We start from the raw sequence: 20,935 nt of genomic DNA on the forward strand, positions 1-20,935 counted from the left end.
CAGATGCAAGCTTTGCGGAACTCCATCGCTCTATTGACCACTACCCTCTCTACTTTCTTGGGTATGGATACCTTGGCTTTTGCTTTAGGCCCCAACATTACTTCGGAACCGTTCGGGGGCGAGCAAAAGCAGCGCACCAAGGAGATAGTGGACACTTGGCTACATAAATGGCAAGTTCACTTTCAGTTTCACCCATATGATGATGTAAAGAAGATGCAGTTAGCAGCAGGTTTCCTGTCCGGCAAAGCTTTGCTTTGGTGGAAGGAACTCAATTCTAAGCCAACGACTTGAGCACAATTCGAAGACGTCTTCAAGAAAGAATTCCTCAAGAAAGAGAATGATTATGATGTTGTTGCCCGGTTTTCAGCTTTGACCATGACCTCGCAGCACCTCACTTATGGTCTACCTCCAGAAGTTTCGTGACTTGCAGATGAAAGCTACAAAGATGGATCCCACTACTCTTTTGGGGTTTTTCGTTGTTGGTTTACTAGACTCGTACTGATTACAGGTTAAAAATAACAAATGTAAAACATTGGACGAGGCCATTCATTCAGCTCGTATCTATGATGATACAATGGTCTCTTCCAAGTCGAAACCCGTTACCGAGCAGGGGAACAAGCATAAAAAAAAGTTCTCCGCACCTATGGCTAACACGACAGAAGGAAAATCTTCGGACCAACCTTCGAAGAATTCAAGTTCGACACCAGCGAAGAAGAAACGACTCCTTAGGGCTTTAAAGCTCAAGAAGGAAGGACGTTGTTTTATCTCCGAAGAAAAAGGTCACATTCGTAATGAGTGCCCAAAGCAAAAGGGTACCAAGACAAACGCAGGACCCAAACCAAAGGCAGCTAACCAGTTGTCTTTGACAGGTACGTCAATTACTGTACTTTCTCGCCCTAGTACTTGTTCTGATTGTCTACTCAATTCTAAAGTATTTGGCTTGCATGATCTTCTCCGAGTTTATGGAGAAGTGAATGGCCATAAGATTCACATTCTTCTAGACCCTGGCAGCTCACACAACTTTGTTAATTACAAACTTGTGCAGAAATTAAGTCTTGATACGACACCCAGCGATCATACCTATGAGGTACGCCTACCTGTGGAAAGGCAAGTTTGGGATCGAAAGGTGGAGATGCTTCCAATCCAGATTCAGGACTACAAAGATACTCTGGAATGCTATGTAATGCATCTAGAAAATGTAGACTTGTTATTAGGGATTGAGTGGTTTAAGACTCTTCAAGTCGAGATAGATTGGTCTAGTCATATTTTTTCTTTTCAACATAGGGACACCAAGTATAGTATTTTAGGATCGTGTTGAGGAGGAGGCTACATGGGAGACATTGACTACTCTTCAAAGAGATTACCCTGGCTTTTTAGTGAGCTCAGGAGTGAGCTCTTAGAGGAAGGGGAGTATGTCATGTGCACAGTGTGTATCTACCGTGTGCTACACGCACGCAAGACTAGTTTTGAGGTTTGGGGAAGCTTGGAACTAGGCAGGCTGATTGACGAGCTGAGTTAGGGAAATACTAACGGGCGGGCACCCAAGTACGGACGGGCGGGCGTCCAAGTGTGGACGCCCGATGACCGGCCAAGAGCCTATAAAAGGGTGGCCAAGGTTAGTTATTGGGATATAGAGAGTCGCGAGTTTGTGAGAGCTCTATGGTCTTGGAGCTTGGATCTAGTGCAGACGTGCACTTGCCTTATGTAGCCGAGGCCGGCAGAGATCTCGAGGCCCGCGAGGGCAGCTTCGTGGTGGTATGGGACGTCACGAGGAGGAGATTGGTCGGTACGTCAACCTAGTTGGCTCAGCTCGTGGCTCGGTGGGGACAGCCAAGACTGTGGGCTTGCCCACGGCTGTCATGGTTGGGAGTTGAGTCAGGCCTGCACCCCCTTGTCGTTTGTTTGTTCGTTTGTTTGCAGGATTCGAGTCTCGTACCAAGAACGATCACGAGGAGATCCGTGGGGATTTGACAGCAGACTACAGGAGGCCAGACCAAAGTGATACATGTAACATAACTACAATATGTGACAATGGAGGATGCCTATAGCATCCCCTAGAGCTACCATAACAAAAGATGAGAATGAAATAGAAATGTGGTGTAGAATGAGCATGCGAGTGTCACATGGTAGATGCAAGTATTCTCCAAATGCTCTTCTTGGAGGGTTCTTAGCTCTCTCTTTGTCAAGACAAATAGGTCACCCAAGTGCATGAGAATTGAGGGGTTGTGTTTGAAATTAGGGTTTGGGATTTTGCATTCACTCTTGCTAAAGTAGTTTCTTTGTTTGGTGCAATCTGCAGGTCGATGTCGATCCTTATGGTTCTCCCTCTGTGTTTCTAGATTCAGCAGTACAGACTGTTGTTGATGGTGGCCTTCTTATGTGTACGGCAACGGATATGGCTGTCCTGTGTGGAAATAATGGAGAAGTTTGCTACAGCAAGTATGGCTTTACAATTGTGTGTGTTAAACTGTCTTTTTTATGCACGAGGTTTTCATGTATTGACATCAGTGGCTAACCTCCTAACTTCTGCCTACTTCAGGTATGGAGCTTATCCAGTACGCGGCAAGTATTGCCATGAAATGGCGCTGCGAATACTGCTTGCCTCCATCGAGGTATTGCTAGGCACATGTTACTGATTCTTGGACTTTGATATGTTAAGGCTTTGTTATTAATTGAGGAACTTTTTATAATGTTTTATCTTTACCTCGTAGTTGAACTGGTTCCACATGCACACATGCCAGTGCACGTATGCCCACACATTACACAGGTCTTATAAATTGAAGTGGTATTACATGCAGACCCATGGGCGCCTGCATGTGTATGGGTGCACGTGCAGAAGATTGTTCAAAACCTTCACCTTAGGAAGGCTGGTGCTTTATGTGCACGAGCAATGGCATTATTGTTCATCTTTGCTTAGCCAGCAGGCAAAGTGGTGAAAAGTCATTAATAGTCCAGTTTTAAATCTGAACGAGGACTTGACTGCCGCATTTCGATGCTAGCTGTCATTGTGGGCTGAGTCGGCCTATATGTTGCATGGATTGTAAGGTGGACCTATCTTACTCTCAATACCTAGTCTTGGGTGCCATTGCATGAGTTTGCACTCAAGCCATGAATGCAGTCTACATTATTAAGTTTTGCGAGTGAAGACTTTCAATCCTAGGATCTTAACTGAAGAATGTGGACTGCTTAATTAAGTGCAATATTGTGTGTGCTTCTGGGCAGAAATAAAGAAAGAAATCATTGCTTAATGCCTATACTGTCCCCAGGTTGTCTTGCTCTATTCGCTAACTTCTAGGGCCTTTGAATCAAGTCTGTAGTGTGAGCCTAGATCCAGGTTTAGACACTGAAGGTGTGATCATATGGCAGAGGAAAGGTATCTGGCTGCAATATTGTGTGCGCTTCTAGGCAGTGAGAGCTCAGAATCATCGCTTAATGCCTATATTGTCCCCAGGTTATCTTGCTCTGTTCCCTAACTTCTAGGGCCTTTGAATCAAGTCTGCAGCATGAGCCTAGATCCTGGTTTAGACACTGAAGGTGCGATCATATGGCAGAGGAAAGACATCTGGCTGGACAGGCAGTTTGACAATGTGCAGTGCATGGAAGCATGAATTGTTGGTAGTACCTCTAGTGTCTTGAAAAACTCCCTTTTTCCTTCATTTTATCATCCTCAACTCTCACACCTTGCGCACGCGCACACACACACATACACAAATGCATGTGTATATACATATCCAAGCATGGTTTATGCAGAAGATATGTATTTTTCCCCCATTAATGCACTCTTTTTTTACTGCTAGGTTGTGTGGTTATTCAATTTTTAGCTGATTTTACTTGCCTGATTTGATGTAGAGCCACGCAAATCGTTACAAGCGTTATATTGTGCCAGTGTTGTCGGTTTCCATCGATTTTTACATAAGGGTGTTTGTACGCATCTACACGTAAGTGTTCTGCAATGCAGAGTTATAGTATTTTCTTTCATGCATTGTTTAGCTTGAAGTATTTTATATCATGTTGTATTGTTGGTAGGAAGTCCCATGAGAGCTATGAGAAAGCCAAACTTGGGGTTGATCTTCACTTGCATCGGTTTGATTGGCTCTTATTTGCAGATCAGCAATTGCTGTCAAAGCTTCTCCCAGCAAGTTGTCATATCTTTATCAATGTGTCGGTTGTGATGCTTTTCATTTACAGTCTATTGGGCGTGTCATCTACAAGGTATGTACAACTCAAGAACACGGTTGAATGTGTATTTCACTTGCAGTCCCTCGTCCATTAGAGTGGAGCTAATAACCATTTATCCAGCTCGAAGGCTGGTGGGCGGCTGGCTCTGTGCTGTTCTTTACTTGCGTGTTAGACCAATACATGAATTGCATGCAAATAAATAAGAGCCATTCATCGAGATTGAAGGTTGGGCTGCTGGCTCTGTTGGTGATTATGAATTCGCATTCTAAGAATTCTTTATATACTCTTCCTGTTTAGTTTGCCTCTTCTTAACATATGCACGAAGCATATCCTCAACGATCTGATTCACCATCTCTGACCATCCTTCTATGGATGTGTCTTGTCATGCTAATATTTAACCTCATATTCAACCCTTAAATATAGTCGTTAAAATGAGTGTCAAATTTACTACGTCGGTTACTAACTATACCGGGTGGTAAATAAAGGGGCCCAGTTTTTTAAACATTAAAGCCCAACTTTTTAAACATTAGAGCTGAAAGTTTGGACATCGTTTTGGAGCCTTCTTTTTTTTTTTAACAAAAAACACAGGCTTAGCTTTTTCAAACATGGGGGCCTTTTTTTTTCCCCAGGTGGTAGATCCTTCTAGTAATTAATTTTTTTCTCCACCCGTAGGTGCATCATGTGTCTCGCCGGAAGGTATTTTTTTGTGGGTGCTCAAGCCATGTGGGGTGCCATCGGGGGGAGCACGAGCTGGGCTCAAGGATCCTTCTAGTAGTTAATTTTTGTACATCATGTGTGCCCACCGGAAGGTGATTTTTTCGTGGGTGCTCAAGCCACGTGGGGTGCCATCAGGGGGAGCACCAGTTGGGACTTGAACCTGTCTTGAGTAAGTGCACCTAACTGTAACATGGGACGGCTTTTTAACCCACGTGTGTTATAAAATTCTTACCTCATTATTGCTCACAATTTTTTAAGAATCTCTTCAAGGTGTGGGTGCAAGCTGATGCTATAAGCAAAACTTCGTTTTCAAAGTCTCACACATGGGAATTTTGTCTCGTCATAAACCCTTCCATCTACCCTATAATCTTTTCTCTAACCTTTTTTCCCCTTTCCGGGAACACGATCCTTCTATTAGTTAACAAAAAAACCTCGAAGGGCTAAATACAAACTCGCCTCCATGTACGGAGTGAGGACCAGGGGAGGAAGGATGCACTTCTTCTCTGGCTAGCCGCTCTATGAGGAGAAGGCTATTTCATACAAGGGGTGGGGGAGGGAATAACCACACCGGTGGGCTGTAGTGCCAAGTGGGCTCGCAACCTCTATCTGTGAGAAAAGGGCTAGGTCGCCAGAGCCTTAGGAAGACTTCCGACGCTTCCGCATATGGTCAAAACCACCCTAAAGCTTCTCCCACTGGCCGCGGAGGGTATGGATGATGTTGAGTGAGATGCTCCCGATGGACTCCGTAGGTGGAGTGTGGGTGGCTTTGATGACTTCCTTGCATTGAGCTCTCCAAATGTGCCATGCGGCAATGTTGCTACAAATCTCCCATCTCTGGCATGAACTAGGAGTCCAGTGACCAGTAGTAGATGGGCCTGGGACTGACACTATCGATATGCGAAGGTGAGAGACGTGAAGGGCTAGCTCCCCACCTTCCTCCTCATAAGCCATGACAACCTCAAGCCTTAGTGGCCCAAGCGACAGTGCCCCATGTAATAATACGAGAAGAGGCCGTGTCCATAGTGAAGATGCGTAGAATCCGTTGCCAAACCTGCTGAGTCTTCGAGAAATTTCAAAGACAATGTCGCTGAGACTCCTGGGGGTGGCCACATCGCAGACATGTTACTGGTCTACCGCCAATGGCCCACCACGTGTGACAACTGCCAAACTCCTATGTGCGAGCAACCACAAAAAGAGGGTGATCTTCTGAGGTCAAAAATTGTCCTAGAGCCTCTTCCAAAAATTTGAGAGAAGTCGCGGTGAGAGGCCTTGAAACTGCAAGTGTCTTGCTGCTGCCAGAGTGTCCTCGACCTCGGGCATGTGGATCCTATGGCCAAGCCATGCGGTGTGCGAAAAACGGGGTACCTAGGCTTCTCCTTGTCTATAGGATCACACCAAGTTGACTCCCCTGCTTCCCACTGGGGGCGCGTGATGGGCTAGCTTTCCTAGATCCATAAATGCCAGAGTCTATCCGTGGCCACTTTGGCCGGAGGGGGGTCGATGTGCCACTCATGTGCATGAAATCTGATCACCCTTGCCCTCTGTAAGGTGCATCCACTGAAGTCATCCAAGGGGGGATTTGATCTCTATAATCTGCCATGAGGTCCAATCAAAAAAGTGAGCAAGGTGAAGCTCTCATGCGCGCCATGAATTGCTAGGAGAATATCATGCCTGATAAACGCTTCCAGCCACTATAGGGTAATAGGGTCACGGATAGGGGTCAGTAAAACCGGTCTATGGACACATAAAGCGGTAATTCATTCACCAATAACCTGGTCTTACTCAGACACACAATCACAGAATCCTCGCTCCTCGCTCAACAACACATTGGCTCCGAAGTCCGGCGCTCCTTGCGGTATTTCTTTTTTGTTAAAAAGTTGGAAAATACAAAGCACGAGTGCAACAAAGCACTCTACTTGCACCAGCTGAGTTTTACAAATTCTGGGAGAAATTTGCCAGCATAACTGCACTAAAACTGTTCCATAACATCTCAGAATGAGTCCCAACTGACAGGCTCACTTCCATAGGCATCAGACTACCCAATGGAGTCCAAAACATCACAATTCAGCTTGCTGTAATTTTCTGCACAGACCTGTTTTCAGCTCCGTTTTCAGCCCAAAATAACCCTTGTACTATCCTGGAGGACTTTAGCAAAGTCCTACTGCATTTTGGCATCAACCGGGCAACATAACAGCCCAAAAACAGCACCTAAACAGTGCTGAAACAGCATTGTATTGAAGAGGTTATTACCCTCTTCCGTCCCTGCTTTGGTGTAGGAACTAACTACACCGGTTCCTGCCTTTGCATATAAGCATGAAATTCACACAACTGTACCTGATTTTATTTGATGAGAGCATTACCATAGTCTACAAGAGAGAGAAAGAGAGAGAGAGGCTGTGGGGAGCAAGCTCAACCCTCAATACATTAGTTGTAGGGCAAGGGAGTGCACCACAATAGCTCTCAACCTGCAACAATCCACCATGATGGCTGCAAATGAGCCTCATTCAGCCCTAATTCCCACGCTTCCCTCTTCTCAATGTGGAAAATGCACATAAATTTGACACTTGGTACATTTTTAAGCCTTTTCCACATGCAATCTTCCAAGCTAAAAATCTCCTGACTGGTTCACATTCTCACAACAGTCGTTTGTCAGCTTTTGGTCCCCTTGACATTCCGCACAAACTGACGCGAACACTTTTCAATTCCGACACTGCCAAAAATAGCAGTTCCCTAGATTTTAGGGATGATGTCATCTGCATTCCTTCTGGTCTCCTGACCATCTTTGACCACTATGGTCACTTCAGAATTTGCTTAGAATTCAAGATACATTCACATTTCGGTGGCGGCCACTTGCTAGTGTAAACTGGCCTATACCCTCATTCAGTGGCCATGTCCTGGACACTGTCATTCATCTTTCGTCATTCATCTTTCAGTGCAATTCTTAGGCTTAGCCAACCTGTCACAAATCCCTATATTCTAGGGACATGCGGATGCGTGTCAGGCCTAGAAACATGCGGATGCATGTATGTATTATACCTGGGCATGTGTATGGATCATATGAGTGGATGCATATGAGTCCAAGGACATGGCAGGACATTTGTGGACTTTCGGGCGGTGCCCGTGTGGATTCCGGCCATGCACACATGGTGTGTTATGATGGCAGGCGGAATATTTTCAAGTACAAGAATGATGATAGGTGGTTCTCCAAGTTTACATGTGCACAATGCATAAATGATGCATGCCATAACTTTATTTTACTTTGTGTGACATTGTCTTGCTGCCTGGACAATGCTTGTTATTTTGGCTTGTGAAGTCCGAGGGACCGGGGACGCCCGGGCACCTTGTGGACACGTGTGTGCACTCTTGCTTGGGCCTAAAACTGTGGGCTTATGGGTTTTGCAGGTGGTAAGTGCATCCATACTCAATTTACAGCTTATTTCATTTACTACTAAAGTTTATTGGTTTGCAGGTCCACACTCATTAATAAGTGGCCGGACAACTTATAATGCGTTCGCATTTGGTTGGACCAAAATTAATGAAGTCCGGACAGCTTATGGCCATTTCCCATTTGGTTGGACCTAAACTTATACAAACAGGACAAATGGAGCACTATGGGCTGGACACCTACCTGGACACCTTATGGGGACACTTGTCAGCCTGTATGTGAATCCACCAAGCCCCATAGGTGGCACTGGAGAAAGGCGCCTCCTTCAAGAGGCCTTTTGGGCTGTTTTATTGATAATTCAGCACATTGGAGAGCTGGTTGAAGCTTTGGGAGTTGCTACAGGGCTGGTTGCTTGCTTCCCGGACTCACACAAGCTTGGATATCGATCCCCACACTCTTCTAAAGGGCTGGTTGGTAAATTTCAGACCTGTATTTTCTGGTTATTGCGAGTTTTGGGCTGGTTACAGGTGTCCAAAGTCAACTTGGACAATACAGGACAGCTCTAGGGACCTCCACAGGGCTGTAGGACCCTTTACAGGTGGATTTCTCGCGATGGAAAGCTGCTGTTTTGGACTGGTTATTGCATAAAACAGGCCGGACAGCAATGGAATATGAGAGCATGGATGCGTCTCAAGGATTCCTGGTGTAACAGGTGTTTAGGGCAAGCATTGGGAACACTTGCTCGCGGAGAACACAGGTTTCTGGATCAGTTTCTCGCGTGGAAACAGGGCCTATAGATCCATTTACATCCTGTGCAGGGCGGAGTACCTGTGAGGATTGTGATACTCTTGTGCAGGGCGGATGTACCTGTGAAGAGGCTTGTGCAGGGCGGATGTACCTGTGTGTAGGGCGGATGTACCTACAGATTCTCTTGTTTGAGATGTATTCATACATGATGTATTTGGTAGAATCAGGTGCAGGCTGGTGGTGAATCCCCAGGCACCCATAATCTTGTACTTTGCAGACTCTTTTGGTAATATAACCTAAAGGGGGGGGGTCAGCCTATCATCGGCCCCTTTATGTGCTGTACTGTCATTTTCAGCTTTGTGGTTGTAATGCTCAAGTGTTAAATGCTCAGAATCTTGTTCACATTTATACGATTCCAATACACGCTTCCGCCTCCCGTTACATTGGTATCAGAGCTCAGTTTTTCTCCTCATTGGAAAACGGTCTGAGGCTTGGAATCATAAGTGGTGACCTGATTTGAGTGTCATGGACAGCCACATTTCTGACAGTGTGGAGAACACACAGGACCGTGAATTTCATGGTACAAAGGATGCAAGTGATGCTGCAGGCAATGATGTCTATGGAGATGCAGGTACTCATGACACTATGCATTCTGATCTGGAATCTTTGAGGCGTCAAGTGCGACGCTGTAGGGCTGAAACCGAAGAGCTTAGGTCATTGAAAAATGACCCGGATGTACAAAGGGTGTTGGCTGCGAAGGCAAAGGCTTCGGTCCATGAAGTCACTTTTGAAGCAATTGCAAAGGAAATGGATGTTGAGAAACCCCGAGAGCTTGCACTTGCATACCTAATGGTTAAGGGTGATGTATACACCGAAGCAGATGGTAGTTTGGCTTTCAAGAAGCCACCCCTCATGGCTGCCCATGGTGATGCACATGATGCACAACAAGCAGAAAGAGCACAGCAAGTGCCAAATGCTGAAAGGACAAGAGTCCCTGGTGCTAGGCTTGATGCAGGTCAAGAGAAGAGTAAGGATGAGGGATCCTCTACTCATTCCCGCTTTGCTCCAAGAAGACATGTCCGTTCTCGTCTTGAGCTTTCCACTCATTTGGAGAGTGTGACTCAAGAGAGAATGAAGAGGGATCGTGAATCTTCATCGCGGCATCATCATCATGCAGATGAACAGGATGTACATAGGGATGCATATAGAAGGAAGAAGCCTCGAGAGTTCAAGTCCGGTGACAAGGATGTAAAGTTTGAAAACTTTCAGGGACGGATGGACTCTACCAAAGCACTTGCTTTCATTAGACAGTTTGAGATAGCTTTTTGCAATGAAGACTTTTCGGAAAAGTCTATGCTCAGGCATGTGGGAATGCATCTCAAGGATACGGCAAGTGATTGGTGGCTTGCAAAAATACTTGATGGAAGTGCTGCCCCAACTTGGTCTTCTTTCAAAATTCAGTTTTATGATCAATTCTTACCACCAAACTTTGCAAAGGATGTACGCAAGGAGTGGGATTGGCTGTCCCAAGATGAGGGAGAGTCCGTTGCTTCATACATAGCAAAGTTTTGGAAAGTCCTTCTCAAGGTTACTCCCTTCATGAAGATTGGAGAGGACGAGAAGAAGAGAAAGTTTGAATCGGGGCTCCATCACATCATCCAACAAAGCTTGGGAGTGTACCCAAATAAGACCATACAAGAGCTTATACACTCAGCCATGATTGCGGAGAACTTACACATGAAAGCACCCACAAATAAGCCATTTGCAGGTCAAAACAAGAGCAAATTCAGGGCTGGTTATGACCAGAAAAAGGGTGGACAGCCACCTAAGAATGCTCCCAAAGATGGCCGAGATGCAAAGGATGACTCCGAAAAGAAGCCGGGGGGTAAACGCCACAATTTTGGGCTCTCAAAACAGCAATTGGAAGAGTACAGGAAGGCTGGAAAATGCTTTAAGTGTGGCAGTAAAGATCATATATATCCTAAATGCCCACAGAATCCCAAGAATGCTGAGCCTAATGTGCAAAAACCTCTTGTGAATGTTGTACCCGATGTGCAGGGTAATACAGGGCATGAGCCCAAGAGTAGAGTCATATGCAAGGCTTGGGGTAAATTGAAGGATCAGCCCGCTTTGTTTCTTTTTGATGATGCTTCCACAGATAACTTTATATCCGTACAGATGGCTGCCGCCATAGGTCTTAATGTGGAAGACATGGGAATGCAAACGAATGCAGATGCCGCCTTTGAGGGCAAACAGGTTGATGTAACTCCGGTCATTGGTAAGCTCCGTGTACATATACAGGACTACCTCGACTATGAGAGCTTTTTAGTGGCTCCTCTTATAGGTTGTGATGTTTTGTTGGGGATGCCCTGGCATCACCGTTTAGAGCCTGTTAAGGCTTACAAAGAGAAGAAAATCAGCTTTGTACATAGGGGCCGTGAGCACTCTATAGATGCTGGTACTACTGGAAGTACCATACCTCTTGTAAGCCATGTACAAATTAATAAGGCAATAAAGAAATCAGCTTGTTCTTACTTGGTTTTTGTACGTGATACCATTGAACATTCTAGTGTTGATGTTAGTGCATTAGATCAAGACAAGCTTAACTTTTTGAATGAGTTCAAAGATTGTTTTGCAAATGCTTTGCCAGCAAGGTTGCCACCAGAGAGGCCGGAAGATCATTGCATAGATCTAATTCCCGGTAGCTCTCCACCTAATAGGCCACCATACAGGGTGAGTGCTAGTCAACAAGAAGAGATTATGGCTCAGGTGAATGAACTTTTGGAAAAGGGTTTGATTCGGCCTAGTTCCTCGCCATATTGCTCGCCGGTACTTCTTGTTCAAAAGAAGGATGGTACTTACAGGATGTGTGTGGATTACCGTGCCCTCAATAAGATAACCATCAAGAATCGGTTTCCGATTCCGCGCATTGATGACATCTTGGACAAGCTTGAAGGTTCGGCATGTTTCAGCCGAATAGACCTCAAGAGTGGGTATCATCAAGTGAGAGTGGCACCTCAAGATGTACACAAGACTGCATTCAGGACAGCCTTTGGTCTTTATGAGTTTTTGGTGGTGCCTTTTGGCCTTACAAATGCACCCGCTACCTTCAACAGGATGATGGACAGGGTGTTCAGAAAGCATAGAAAGTTCACAGGTATATTCTTTGATGACATTATTGTATTCTCAAAGAATGAAGCCCAACATCGTGAGCACCTGGCTATTGTGTTTAAAGAGCTTAAGGAAAATCAGCTCTACATAAATGCAAAAAAGAGTGAATTCTTCCTCCCAGAAATTCACTATCTTGGTCACATTGTATCAAAGGATGGTGTGCGCATGGATCCCGCAAAGATACAAGCCATGCAAGAATGGCCAGAGCTGAAATCAGTCCATGAAGTGAGGAGCTTCCTTGGTTTATGTGCTTACTACAGGAGGTTCGTCAAGCATTTTGCTTTCATTGCCGCTCCGTTACATGACTTAACGAAGAAGAAAGCAATCTTTAAATGGACACAAGAAGAGAGAGGATGCCTTTCAAAAGTTGCAGAGTGCAATCATCTCGGGACCGGTACTCATTATTCCGGATTTGCACAAACCTTTTGTTGTGGAATGTGATGCAAGTGGGGACTGCATAGGGGCTGTTTTGAACCAAGAAGGACATGCCATTGCCTATGAGAGCAGACGCTTGCAACATGCAGAGCTTCACTTACAGGTTTATGAGAAGGAGTTGTTGGCTGTAATTCATGCCCTTACTATTTGGAAACACTATCTTTTAGGGGCTGATTTTATGGTCAAAACTGATCATCAAAGTTTGAGATACTTTTTGACTCAAAGTAAGCTCTCAGAGAAGCATATGAGATGGGCAAATTTTCTCTCAATGTTTCATTTTCAGATTTTACACACTCCAGGGAAAAAGAATGTGGTGGCAGATGCCTTATCTAGACGACCACAGGTTCATGCTATTACAGTTGCATACCATGAGGACTTATCGGATATGCGTAATACTTATCATTTGGATGAGGATTTTGCACATGTATGGGCTGATTTGCAAGAGGGTATTGCTGTCCCATCTTATGTCATAAGAGATGGATATCTCATGATGCAAAATCGTATGTGTGTGGTAAAGAACCTTCGCCATAAGGTTATGGATGAGTGCCATGCTCCTCCATATGCAGGTCATAGAGGCATTTTGGCCACGGCACAAGCTTTGGAGAGGTATTTCTTTTGGCCACATATTCGCAAAGATATTGAAGCATATGTACGTGAATGTATGGTATGTCAAAAGGTCAAGTTTGACCGACATAAAGCACCTGGATTGCTTCAGCCTTTGCCTATACCAAATGAACCATGGGAAAGCATTGCTATGGATTTCATTATGGATTTGCCAAGGACACCACAGGGAAATGATGCTATTTGGACCATTATTGACAGGTTTAGCAAGCAGGCACATTTCATTCCCGTGCGCAAGACAATAAAGTCAGATCATATGGCTAGGATGTTTTTGGCACAGATATTCAAACACCATGGCATGCCTAAATCTATTGTGGGGGATAGAGATCCTAGAACCACAAGCTTATTTTGGCGCGCATTGTTTGACAATATGGGTACAAAGCTGAACTTCTCATCAGCTTACCATCCACAAACAGATGGGCAAAGTGAAATAGCAAATTCAGCCGTCCTCGACTTGCTGAAATCTTATGTATCTGACCGCAAATCGGATTGGGAGAAGTATTTACCACTTGTGGAGTTTGCCTACAACAATACGGTACATACTTCTACGGGCAAGGCGCCCTTTGAGATTATCTATGGCAAGGTGGTACTACCACCCATCCTTCGTACAAAGGATGAAATTTTTGCAGCAGATGAGTATGTCAGAGACTTGGATACTGCATTTGCACAGGTACGGACAGCCATAGAGAGGTCTCAAACCAAGATTAAAAAGGCAGCTGATAAGCATAGAAGGGATGTACAATTCAAACAAGGTGATTGGGTCTTGCTGAAATTTGAAAAGGCACGCCTTCGGAAGAGGCCAGGAAAAGAGGGAAAGTATCCTAAACTTTCCAACAGGTACTATGGACCTTTTCAGATCTTGGAGAAGATCAATGATGTTGCATTTCGGCTTGTACTCCCGGATCATTGGAACATGCATAATGCTTTTCATGTGAGCCTATTGAGGCCTTTTGTGGGACCGACACCGTTTGAGCCGGTTTTGGAAGACCCACCCGAGGTGGATGAGCTGGAAGAGATTCTTCAACCTGAACAGATTGTTTTTCACAAGGAACGAAAGCTTGCGGGAGGCAAACTTGTTCGTAGGTACCTTGTGAAGTTCAAGAATTATTCAGCTTTGGATGCGAAATGGATGGATGAGGCCTACTTCGAGGATTACCCAGATCTTTTGAAGGCCTATCTGGAGGCTTTTCAGTTGCGGTCAACTGATTAGAAGCCGGGGGGATGTCACAAATCCCTATATTCTAGGGACATGCGGATGCGTGTCAGGCCTAGAAACATGCGGATGCATGTATGTATTATACCTGGGCATGTGTATGGATCATATGAGTGGATGCATATGAGTCCAAGGACATGGCAGGACATTTGTGGACTTTCGGGCGGTGCCCGTGTGGATTCCGGCCATGCACACATGGTGTGTTATGATGGCAGGCGGAATATTTTCAAGTACAAGAATGATGATAGGTGGTTCTCCAAGTTTACATGTGCACAATGCATAAATGATGCATGCCATAACTTTATTTTACTTTGTGTGACATTGTCTTGCTGCCTGGACAATGCTTGTTATTTTGGCTTGTGAAGTCCGAGGGACCGGGGACGCCCGGGCACCTTGTGGACACGTGTGTGCACTCTTGCTTGGGCCTAAAACTGTGGGCTTATGGGTTTTGCAGGTGGTAAGTGCGTCCATACTCAATTTACAGCTTATTTCATTTACTACTAAAGTTTATTGGTTTGCAGGTCCACACTCATTAATAAGTGGCCGGACAACTTATAATGCGTTCGCATTTGGTTGGACCAAAATTAATGAAGTCCGGACAGCTTATGGCCATTTCCCATTTGGTTGGACCTAAACTTATACAAACAGGACAAATGGAGCACTATGGGCTGGACACCTACCTGGACACCTTATGGGGACACTTGTCAGCCTGTATGTGAATCCACCAAGCCCCATAGGTGGCACTGGAGAAAGGCGCCTCCTTCAAGAGGCCTTTTGGGCTGTTTTATTGATAATTCAGCACATTGGAGAGCTGGTTGAAGCTTTGGGAGTTGCTACAGGGCTGGTTGCTTGCTTCCCGGACTCACACAAGCTTGGATATCGATCCCCACACTCTTCTAAAGGGCTGGTTGGTAAATTTCAGACCTGTATTTTCTGGTTATTGCGAGTTTTGGGCTGGTTACAGGTGTCCAAAGTCAACTTGGACAATACAGGACAGCTCTAGGGACCTCCACAGGGCTGTAGGACCCTTTACAGGTGGATTTCTCGCGATGGAAAGCTGCTGTTTTGGACTGGTTATTGCATAAAACAGGCCGGACAGCAATGGAATATGAGAGCATGGATGCGTCTCAAGGATTCCTGGTGTAACAGGTGTTTAGGGCAAGCATTGGGAACACTTGCTCGCGGAGAACACAGGTTTCTGGATCAGTTTCTCGCGTGGAAACAGGGCCTATAGATCCATTTACATCCTGTGCAGGGCGGAGTACCTGTGAGGATTGTGATACTCTTGTGCAGGGCGGATGTACCTGTGAAGAGGCTTGTGCAGGGCGGATGTACCTGTGTGTAGGGCGGATGTACCTACAGATTCTCTTGTTTGAGATGTATTCATACATGATGTATTTGGTAGAATCAGGTGCAGGCTGGTGGTGAATCCCCAGGCACCCATAATCTTGTACTTTGCAGACTCTTTTGGTAATATAACCTAAAGGGGGGGGGTCAGCCTATCATCGGCCCCTTTATGTGCTGTACTGTCATTTTCAGCTTTGTGGTTGTAATGCTCAAGTGTTAAATGCTCAGAATCTTGTTCACATTTATACGATTCCAATACACGCTTCCGCCTCCCGTTACACAACCACTGGTCCAAAGTCCCACTGGTTGACCCATTCTGACATTGCAATGGCCCAAGCCCTTCCAAGAGATCCCGAGGGAAAGCAACAGCAACCAAAGAGAAAGAAAAGAAAAATATATATTTATAAAGAAATGTAAATAAGGAAAACAACTGCAAAAAGTTTCACCTCCTGGTGACATACTCCCCTCTTGAAAGAAGCAAGCGACCTCGATTGCAAGTCCACATGCAAACGGATGACACAGGACAATCACTAGATTCCCCAGGTGATTAGTGTCATTGCATGTATCTCTTGCCAACGGATGACACGGGGCGATGATAGGAATTCCCCACTACCATTTGTGCCATCGCAGGTTCATGCCTTTCAAATACATGTTTCCGGATGCAACACAGGGCGATAGCATATATCTTGTACTATTAGTGTCACAACATGTAAATCATTCATTTGAAGCGTAACAGATACAACTTCAAAGCACTGAAAGTTCATTCATTGATTAAGTCATTGACAACAAATGTCAAAACTGTACATTGCCAAACATATAATACAAATGTACAGGTCATTCAGAATTCAGCTTCAAAAAGCATATTAAATCATTGCAGGTTCTAACAAGTGAATCAGCGAGTTCAACCTCATCCATCCATTTAGCATCCATTGGTGAATAATTTTTGAATTTCACCAAGTATCTTCTTGCAACTTGTCCTTTCACTTTTCTGTCTTTATGGGCCAGAATCTGCTCAGGAACCAGAATTTCATCCAATTCCTCCACTTCAGGCTGTTCCTCTGGTACCATATCTTCTGGCACATTGCCAATAAAAGGTCTCAACAGGCTCACATGGAATGCATTGTGGATCTTCCAAGTGTCTGGCAATTTCAGCCTGTATGCCACATCACTGATCTTCTGTGAGACTTGGAAAGAACCATAATATCACATACTGAGCTTAGGAAATAGACGTTCCTTGCCCTTTCTTTTTCTCAGTCGTGCCTTTTCAAAGCGCAATAAGACCCAGTCATTCTCTTTAAATAAGAGCTCTCGACGATGCATGTCAGCAGCTCTTTTCTGCTTAGCTTGTGACTTTTCCAAGGCATATTTGACCTTCTTATACGCTTCTTGCCATCCCTCAACATACCGATCTGCTTCAAATATCTTATCCTTTGTATGCAGAATGGGAGGTACTTTCTTGCCACCTTCAACAATTTCAAAAGGCGCCTTGCCAGTAGAGGAATGCACTGTATTGTTGTAAGCATACTCTACTAATGGCAAATAATGCTCCCAAGCTGCCTTATGTTCTGACACATAACATTTCAGTAGATCCAAGACAGTAGAGTTAGCCTCTTCAAACTGCCCATCAGTTTGAGGATGAAAAGAAGATGAGAATTTCAAGGTCGTGCCCATATTCTCAAACAATGCTTTCCAAAACAAGCTAGTCATCCTTGGGTCTCTGTCATTGACAATAGACTGTGGCATACCATGGTATTTAAAGATATTCTGCATGAAAATCTTAACCATGTGCTCTGGTTTAATCTTCTTTCTAACAGGAATGAAGTGTGCTTGCTTGCTGAATCTGCATATAACAGTCCAGATTCCATCATTCCTCGTTGTCCTTGGAAGATCAAAAATGAAGTCCATGGCAATACTTTCCCATGGTCTCTCTCGAATAGGCAGTGGTTGCAATAACCCAGGTGCCTTCTGTCTATCAAACTTGACCTTCTGGCATACTAGGCAAGATCTGACATAAGCATCAAGATCACGTCTCAAAGCTGGCCAATAAAAGAAAGTCTCAACCGCTTTCACTGTAGCATCAATGCCTCGATGTCCAGCATACGGTGGAGCATGACTTTCTAGCATTACTTTCGGCCTTAACTGCTTAGTCACACATAGTTTTCCATGCATCATGAGAAAGCTGTCTTTCAGAACATAGTGATCATGATGTTGATCATTCATTAGTTGCTCATAGATTCTGGAAAAATCTTCATCACTGGCATACTGCTCTTTCATATCATCCAATTCCTGGTGATAAGAAATAGAAACAGCTGACACTTGTGGTTTGCGAGACAATGCATCTGCAACCACATTCTTCTTGCCTTCCACATGCACTATCTGAAAATGGAACATTGACAGAAAATTTGCCCAGCACATGTGTTTCTCTGACAACTTTGCCTGTGTGAGAAAGTATCTGAGCGTCTGATGATCCGTTTGCACAACAAAATCAGCACCAAGCAAATAGTGTTTCCAACTGGTAAGTGCATGGATCACAGCCTAGCAGCTCTTTCTCATAAATCTGATAGTTCTTCTCAGTGTCAGAGAGTATTCTACTCTCATATGCCACGACTCGGCCATTCTGCATCAAGACAGCACCAATGCTGTTCCCACATGCATCACACTGCACAACAAATGACTTAGATAAATCTGGCAATGTCAACACAGGATCTGTAGTCATTTTCTGTTTCAGGCATCTAAATGCTGATTTCTCTTTATCTGTCCATTGCCATTTAATGGCCTTCTTTTCAAGCGCATGTAACGGTGAAGCAATCTCTGCAAAATGCCTTACAAATCTGCGGTAGTAAGAGCATAGGCCAAGAAAACTGCGAACATCATGCACAGTCTGTAAATCTGGCTATGAAACGATTGCTTCAATCTTAGCAGGATCCATTGTGACACCATCCTTTGATACAATGTGCCCAAGGAAGTGAATTTCTTCCAGAAAGAATTCACTCTTCTTGCCATTAATGAGCAATCTGTTGTGTTTCAGCTCATTAAAGACTGCTGTCAGATGGTCTCTGTGCTCCTCTTCACTCTTTGAATAGACTATCATGTCATCAAAGAATGTGCCCACAAAGCTTCTGTAAGGACGGAAAATTCTGTCCATCATTCTGTTAAATGTGGCAGGAGCATTTGTCAATCCAAAGGGCATGACTAAGAACTCATAGAGACCAAATGTAGTGCGAAATGCGGTCTTGTGCACATCCTCAGGTTTGATTCTAATTTGATGGTACCCACTCTTCAAATCTATCCTGCTAAACATTTCTGCTCCTTGCAAACGGTCAAGAATATCATCTATGCGCGGAATCGAAAATCTATTCTTGATCGTGTTCTTGTTCAAGGCTCTGTAGTCAATACACATCCGCCATGAACCGTCTTTCTTCTGTACTAGTAACACAGGTGAACAAAACGGGGAACTACTGGGCTGAATTAGTCCCTTCTCTAACAGCTCATTAACCTGTGTCATAATCTCTTTCTGCTGGGCTGCACTAACCCTGTACAGTGGCCTATTGGGCGGACTAGACCCTGGAATAAGATCTATGGCATGATCCTCTGGCCTCTCAGGGGGTAACTCTCCTGGTAAAGACTCTGAAAAACAATCTCTGAACATATCCAAGAAAGCTTTTCTACCTTCGTCTAGTGTAGACAAGTCAGTTTCAACTTCATTCATTTGCTTTGCAAAAACCAAGTACGGAGAAAGATGATTTTTCATTACTGAAGTTATAGCAGAAGCAGAAATAACTGGGACAGACTCTCCTTTCAGCTTCACATCCAAAACATGAGTCTTGTCCCTATGTACAATTGTGATTTTCCTGTTGAAAGCATCCAACACTGCATGTTTCCTATGACACCATGGAATTCCCAACAGGACATCACATCCTTCCAAGGGCATGATAAGAAACTCCTCTGTGTCCACATAACTCTGTATATGAATGCGAAGTTTGCCAAGTATAGGAGTGACAGGAACTGAATGCCCAGGGCATGCCAAATCAGCCTGTCCAACTGGTCCCATCTCTTCAGCACGAATTCCCAACTTGGCTGCCAATGCCGGTGAAATAAAGTTGGCTCGAGCACCAGGGTCAAAGAAAATCAGCACTGTAGCATCTCTGATTTTACCCCATGCTCTGCACAATTCTGTAGCATTATCACATGGCTGGTCACCAACCATGTCAGGTACCAATCCTGCACTCGGCATTGTCTTCTTCTTGAGTGGCCCTTCTTTATCCTCGGCATCTTTTGCTGGCTGTTGTGGACATTTTGCAGCCATATGCCCTTTCTGTTCACAGATGAAACATTTCCCAGCTTGCATCAATGCCTTTCTCTCTTCAAATGACTTGCCATATAGTGGCCTCTTTTGTCCTTTGCCTTGACCAGCACTTTTCTGAGGCTGTGACTGCCAAGTCTTCTTCTCAAATGGCTTCTTTCCATAGAATGGTCTAGGTGGGAAATCCCTCTTCACAACTGGTTCCTATTTGCCCTGAGGTTCCTTGTTCACTGTGCTCTTAAAGCCACGTGAACCTCCCTGTAGCAATGCATTAGCCATGTTTGCATTCTCAATGAGCAGAAACATTGGTCTTAATGCAATAATCCCTGATTTCTTTGGGCAAACCACAGCAATACTTCTCTATTTGCTCTGACAATGGCACTGTTCTGTAGGAAGTTACTGGCAAGAGTGCATCCCAAAACTTCTTATTATACTCTTCCAAATTTACACAGGTGGCTGCATCAAGTTTGTGCCATGCTGTCATAACATCCACTTCAAAAGTATTTGTAAGCTAGGCAAAAGAGAACTGTTGCTTAAACTGAACCCATGTAGCAGGTGCTTGTCCTTGCATCAACAGTGAGGTCCACCATTGCAATGCATTACCTTTCAAGAAAGTAGCAGCCTTCCGCACCTTAGAAGACTCTGTAAAGTTACCCCCAGTGTATGCTGCATCAAACTGCTGAATAAAAGTCAGCGCTTTCAATTTGTCCTGCATCCCACTGAAAGTCTCAAACTTTACTGCTTGACCTCCTTCTTTGTAATCCTTTTGCACCTTTTCTGCATCAGTCCTTACTGCTCTTTGTCCACTAGGTTGAGA

The 20,935-nt window shown here is 44.6% G+C and overlaps 1 protein-coding gene across 2 annotated transcripts in view; it reads left to right on the top strand.

Annotated features, from left to right (window-relative positions):
* The window catches only part of LOC147608576 (tRNA (guanine(26)-N(2))-dimethyltransferase 2-like), a 135,052-nt gene that overhangs the window by 70,845 nt on the left and 43,272 nt on the right, over positions 1 to 20,935 (top strand). For both annotated transcript variants that reach the window (XM_086789499.1, XM_086789500.1), the window contains 4 exons: positions 2,300 to 2,439; positions 2,540 to 2,612; positions 3,850 to 3,938; positions 4,107 to 4,212. In XM_086789499.1, the coding sequence (XP_086645625.1) occupies positions 2,300 to 2,439; positions 2,540 to 2,612; positions 3,850 to 3,938; positions 4,107 to 4,212 (408 nt within the window). The remainder of the gene's footprint in view (positions 1 to 2,299; positions 2,440 to 2,539; positions 2,613 to 3,849; positions 3,939 to 4,106; positions 4,213 to 20,935) is intronic.

Source organism: Cibotium barometz, chromosome 53 (assembly GCF_041138505.1).
Source record: "Cibotium barometz isolate CiBa-2024 chromosome 53, ASM4113850v1, whole genome shotgun sequence".
NCBI classification, from domain to species: Eukaryota; Viridiplantae; Streptophyta; class Polypodiopsida; order Cyatheales; family Cibotiaceae; genus Cibotium; species Cibotium barometz.